The sequence below is a fragment of the Gavia stellata genome, chromosome 6, assembly GCF_030936135.1.
Source record: "Gavia stellata isolate bGavSte3 chromosome 6, bGavSte3.hap2, whole genome shotgun sequence".
Lineage (NCBI taxonomy): Eukaryota > Metazoa > Chordata > Aves > Gaviiformes > Gaviidae > Gavia > Gavia stellata.
Window position 1 is genome coordinate 54,128,872 of NC_082599.1, and position 6,000 is coordinate 54,134,871.

At 45.4% G+C, this 6,000-nt stretch overlaps 1 protein-coding gene across 1 annotated transcript in view; it reads right to left on the reverse strand.

The window, feature by feature from the left end:
* BMPER (BMP binding endothelial regulator) overlaps window positions 1–5,715 on the reverse strand; it is a 145,368-nt gene extending 139,653 nt beyond the window's left edge. Inside the window, exons 1-2 of the mRNA XM_059818979.1 lie at window positions 5,598–5,715; window positions 4,675–4,760 (exon numbers count right to left, since the gene is read on the reverse strand). Coding sequence (XP_059674962.1) covers window positions 4,675–4,760; window positions 5,598–5,715 — 204 coding nt within the window. The remainder of the gene's footprint in view (window positions 1–4,674; window positions 4,761–5,597) is intronic.
* Between the last annotated feature and the right edge of the window lie 285 nt (window positions 5,716–6,000).

The window sequence follows — 6,000 nt, forward strand, 5'->3', positions numbered from 1 at the left end:
CTTCTATTTTGAGTTTTAGATACCTTCCAGCCAAAAAGCTGTACCAACAAAAACTCTCGCTGCACTTGATCATTTACCGTACTTGTACCAGAGTTGAACTTAAATATTCCATACCTATTTTATATGCTGACACCCACATAAAAGAAATCTGACCAAAAATCCTCCCAATATTCTGTTAATAGCATTTCCCCCCTAACATTTAAAAATCCTCAATATGTATCTGCACTACAAAAAGTCCAAAACTTACCAAAATGTGGTAAGTTCTCACATTGATGAAGCTTTGTTGCCACTAACAGAAATTCACCCATGCCTCCACTACCCTCGGCCTAAAACTTTCACATCTGAAATACAAAGATCTGAATCTGTCCTACATGACACGTTTAGGTTCCTCAAACTGCACAACGTGAGTGAAATGTTCCTATGAACTGAAATAAACTCGTTTTTCCACAGATGTGGGAGAATATTTTTAGAAGAGAATTTTTGCATTAGGTAGTGTAGCTATCGCTTGTGGTCTTAAACCATTTCATAACCGGAATCAAAGAACCTATTTCTCAGACTGAATCAATATAATTCCATTATGAATACCATCAAGATTATATCTTTTTACCTATAATCATCATTGCCAGTTCAGACAAGTTCTTTAAAACCTGAACTTTTTACAGTCAACTTCATAACCCACAGTTTCGCTACTTTGATTTTCAAAAACCAGCAGGACATGACATTTTCTTACTATTGACCACTAAGCATAAAATAATTTCACAATCGTATGTTCTCTAATATTTTTTTTGTACTGTCAAGGGCCACATCATTATCTGAAATAAGTTTCCCTTTTTTTGGCAACAATATTTTTTCTTCACAGAGGTGGTTGACTTCCTCCTTGTTACTGCCCGTCACATCCAGCATTTCCTTTCAGTTGTTCACCTTCCTCTGATACGGAGCTTGCTGCAGCTTAGAGCACTTTCCATCCTTTCATCAGAGAAGTCTTTAGCTATAAACATGGTTGCAGTGGGATGCTTGACCATGGCACTTCACAAGTAGGCCATCCTACAATTTTTACGTGACCTAGCTTCAAGAAAAACAATTTTCCAGTGCAACTTCTGTATATCTGTTTTAACCATTAGCTCTACATACTAAGGATGCCAGTGCTTTCTCCAGTTTCCGTGTTTAACAGCATATAAGGTGAGTGCATGAGAACCAGGAGTTATGAGACCTGAGCTTTCATCACAATCCTACAAGAAATTCCTTGTGGATAAATCACAATCTTTCTTTGACTTTGATGTTTTTCTCTTAAAAAAAAAAAAATGGTCACTTCTTGCAGTCAGCTGTAATTAATGACCAGTTCTTTGGAGATGAAATTCATCCATGTTTATTAAGTGCTTAGAGATAATTAGTTGGACAGCAATATACCATTGCTGAAGTGCTGTAATTATAAAGCTCACATTGAAACTATTGTCTTACAGATGTTAAAAATGACCGGTTTTATGGGCATTATTAAGACCACAAAGTGGAGACATATAAATTACAAATTAGGGAACTCTAGATTTTAGCCATAGTGGCTTGTTCGGCTGGTATTTCTTGCATACAGATTCACACACACAGACTCTAAGTCTTACCTGTTTCCTCATATTAAGGGCAAGCATCAATGCTGTTCCATGCACTCCACCGTATTTCATTTTGACAAGTAGGGCAGTCCAAAACAGAGTTATCTCGTGGTGGGTGCCTTTTTATTAGAAAAGCATTACCTACACTTTAGAAATGAATTATTTGCTATGTGCTATATATGAAATCTCCAGGCACATGTCCCCTAGTCCAAATTCCTGTATCGCCATGACTTCTCTTTCCACATGTTACAGCAGATGTTTAAGAACGAACTCATCTTGTTTAGTAGCTAGACTTGGCTGTCTCCAAGAGATCCCCACCAGAGTCCCTTTTGTATTCAAGATTCAGGGTTCTGTGTTACCAGTAACTCCAAAACAGGAGCTAGAGGCTTTCTTAAAGCAGCACCCCCAGAAGCCAGCGTCTGCTCTGCCTGCCTTGTTCCTGTTCACGTCCCTATCATTAAAATCAGTCCACCCCATCTCTGCTAATCAGTGAGAAAAGGCAACTTTTGGTTTTGGTCTTCCTACCAACACTTCTCAGTGGTGTATAAGGAATTGCATTTGTAATTGCTCTTTGCAATCTTTGTTGCATTATTGCAACCTAGCCATAACCCATGAGTTTCCAGTTTTCACCACATTTTCTCTTAGAGTACTACCCCTTGCTTTGCCGTCCCAACTAATTTAGCCTGTTAAGAGAAAGCTGGAGACTGCTTTGTTTATGCTGCCTGCCTCTTTCTCCCTTCCTACAATGCATCCCCATGCTCTACAGGACACAACCTGCAGAGTCAGTTCTATAAAACACTTGATGATTTGGTTCTAGCCTTTCAGTTCTGTCTCCTCTCATTTGTGAGATGGAAAAGTCTTGGAAGGGCATTATTTAGATATTTCTCTTCTTACCAGAGCCATCCAGATTTCCGTTAACTTGTGCAGTTATTTATGGCAGCTTGCAGTCATGGAAATGTATCACTGCTAGGGGAGACCTGCCATAATCCAATCCAGTATTTCAGTTACTCGCTTTACTGGTTTTTTAACACAAGTGCCCTCTGTTGAATTTCCTGTCCTCTCCTGGGCAGCAATTGCTTCCTTCCTGGAACAGCTGATTAAGCTGCTCTCTTCTTAGTTGCTCAATTCTTACGATATGAACATCCATCAGGTTTGCCCTTGAAGACTATGATCAGTCTTCCAGAGAAAGTTCCTCACTGAATCGCTATTAAACAATCAATATTTCTAGTTGGATGTCAGGAATCCTGGTTCTCTCTTCCCTCCTGGTCACAAATCACCACATCGCTTCTTTCGCTTCTGCTCTGCCCAGACCTCTTCAGACTGATCTTTTCCCTTGTGGCAGGCCTGAACAAAGATTTCAGCAACCGGCTGTCCAATAAGTCATTGCTTTGGATGCTGCACAGCATTAAAGTCAGTATCTCCAGACTGGTTTCCTTCTCCTCTACCAGGTCTCCCAGCTTCCAGCTCAAGAAGCATTTATCCCTTGGCAGAAATAAAACAGGGCGTACCCGCTCCAGGTAACTGTGGTATAACTCACCAGGCATCCGTATTCTTAATTAAATGTTGCGTCCTCCTTGTGTAGAAGGGAGCCAAATGCCCTCAGTTGCCGTTTCACTAGAGCGTGCCCTCCAAACCGCAGAGATTTAGGTTTCTTACGTTCAATGTTTTTTGCAGTTCTTCATGTTCAGGCACTAAAAGGGTGCTCATTGATTTAATAAAGCCAAGGTCTAGAGAGATCTATAAATACAAGTATTTTACCCTGATGCATTATTGCCCTGATGCCCAAGACTGAACTTCTGCTCCTTCACAGATAAATTGCTTCCTCGCTGGTTAACACCAGCTTCCATTAGCAGGAGTGGTGGCAGACATATTTGGGAAGGTGATCCATGATAAAACACAGCTTCGTCTCTTTTTTGTTTTCCTTTTGATTTCTTTACTCACCACATCCCATGCCCCTCCTTTCCCCATCCCCCTCTACTCAGAAGAATCAATAACTTGCTCTTTATCACTATTAGCTAAAAAGTTATCACTGAGTCTCACTTAAAATCTGTTGAACTCGGTGCAGCGATACACATCAACCTCAGGGGGCTCGAGATCAGGTTCCTACAGTTGTCAACACTGCCTTCTAAAAGGCAGTCTGAAACAAATATTTAAGTCTTTTAGAGACTTATAGTAATGCTGGCTAATGCTAATAATATTAATAGCAATAACAGAAGAGAGGGAGAGGGTGACTTGATACTTCAGTCCTAAAGCAGAACACATTCTGTACATTCAGCTACTCCGTAACTTCCAAAATGGAAAACATAGTGCTTTCTGGTCTATACTTTTCTCTGCATTCAACAGCAAATTAAGGTTTATGGCTTTCTTTTAAATATATTGTATGAAGTTTTATTTAGAACAACTGTTTTTCAATACCTCCTAAGCCTTGGCTTGTCCAGCTGAATTGCTCCAAAAAATGTTTGACTCCCAAGCAAAGTTACAAGGAAACTGAATGTTTCTCCCCAAAATGCATCTCAGCTAGCGACATTATTAACCACTGAATTCCCAGCACGGCAGGCAGTGTCATCCTTGGCACAAAGCGCTTTGATGAAAGCATCGCTTGTGCTTTCACTGTCGTCTTACTACAGCGCGTATAGTCACGTTGCAGCCTTCACCTTGCACCCTTGTGCAGCTCCTCAGCCACCGGCGTGTGAACCGAAGGACGTGGGAGCTCGAAGCTGCAGCGTTGCCAAACCTTACCTTTCACCCTCTTTGCTGAGCTACACGCAAAGACTTTTGTGTGCCCCCCCGACTTTGCAAAAACAGCTCTCCCTCCAAGTTCACACGGTAAACGCGGTTTCACAATATCATATTAAAGTCATGTACAACTTTGTGCCCGAGAGTTTTCAAGTCAAAGAAATGATTGCCAGATCATGGATTGGATTACTTTCCATTAGCTCAGCTCCGAGATAACTTTGTGTTACATAAAGGCGACAGAGGCACCCAAGATTTGATTATGTGAAATATGCCCCTCTCCGTGCACTTACTTTTAGTACAGACCTGAATGTTCTTGCTATCCGAAATGCAAACTTACCAGGCAAACACACATTATACAAGGGTTGTCTGTGATAAATGGTATCTGCAGAATTTCCCCTTCATTTTCACATTTTGCAACGGATCCTGAAAAGGAAATAAAAATTTTAAAATACTGACGTATTTCAATTCCCCCAGCTGGTTTTGGAAACTGTCCTCGTCGCACTCATGTTTAACCCTTGCTCCATTCCTAGCCCTCGATTTTAAATCCTGCCTCAATTTGCCCAGTTCAAGCAAACAAGGATGTTCAGCGTTTCCACAAGATTCCAAAGGGAACTGGGAAATGACTGGCCTTTTATTGCTGCACAAACCTAGACTTGCTTTGTGCCCCACTTAGAGCAAAGAAGGACGCTTTTTCTCTTCTCAGATGACGTGTGGAGAATAACGAGTACTCCACGGAAAGCAGGACACTTCTATAACGATAGATCCAGAGCTCGCTGAAATCAGCAGAAAGCTGTCCGTTACACTCCGAGGACTCGGACCAGGAGTCCAGCGCAAGCCCTAAACCACGCATCCTTTTGACGTGCGACAGCCAACTGGCAAATGAGTCAAAATTAGCAGGCTGACTGTCAAGCGGAATCAAATTAGAAATCCCTTTATGGCCCTCGCGCTGATGAGCCGGTACTGTGTCATGTTAGAATCGCTTCTGGAAATCTAATGGCTCCTCGCTTGCGCTAGAAATTGATTCAGCGTTCCCCTCCGTGCCCAGAGAGCAGGAAAACATAATCCTCGAGGGGAAGCGGGGGGGATAAAGGAGGGGGGAAGCATGCCTCCTGCGTTCACCTGCCCGAACCACGCGGTTACACCTCCGGCTGTCCGCCCTTCCCGCGACACACCGGGCAGCCCCCGCGCCCGACGGCGGGTCCCGGCGGCAGGTGGGCACCGCGCAGCCTGCGCGCCCGCGGCCGCCCCGCGCCCCCTTACCTGTGAGCAGGGAGGAGGCCAGCGCCCCGGGGAGGCAGAGGACGCCCAGGAGGACGGCGGCGGCGGCCGGGACGAGGCGCGGCGGCGCCGCCGGGCAGTCCCCGCCGAGCCGGGGCATCGTCCCGGGGGTGCCGCTGCCCGCCGGCTGCGGGGCAGCGTCCGGGACGCGCCGTCGGGTGGCGGAGCCCGGCCGCCCCCGGCTCGCCCGCCCCAGCACCGACCCCCGGCGCCGGGCGGCGGCGGGGGGGGTGGGGAGCAGGACGGGAGACAGTGGCCCGCCGGGGAGTCCCACCCCACGGCGGCACCGGGGGAGGGGACTGCGGGTGCGGGGAAAGCAGCTGTCAGCGCCTGCCCCTCGGCCCCGCACCCCCTCCTTCCATCACCCCCCTCCCCTGCCCGCATC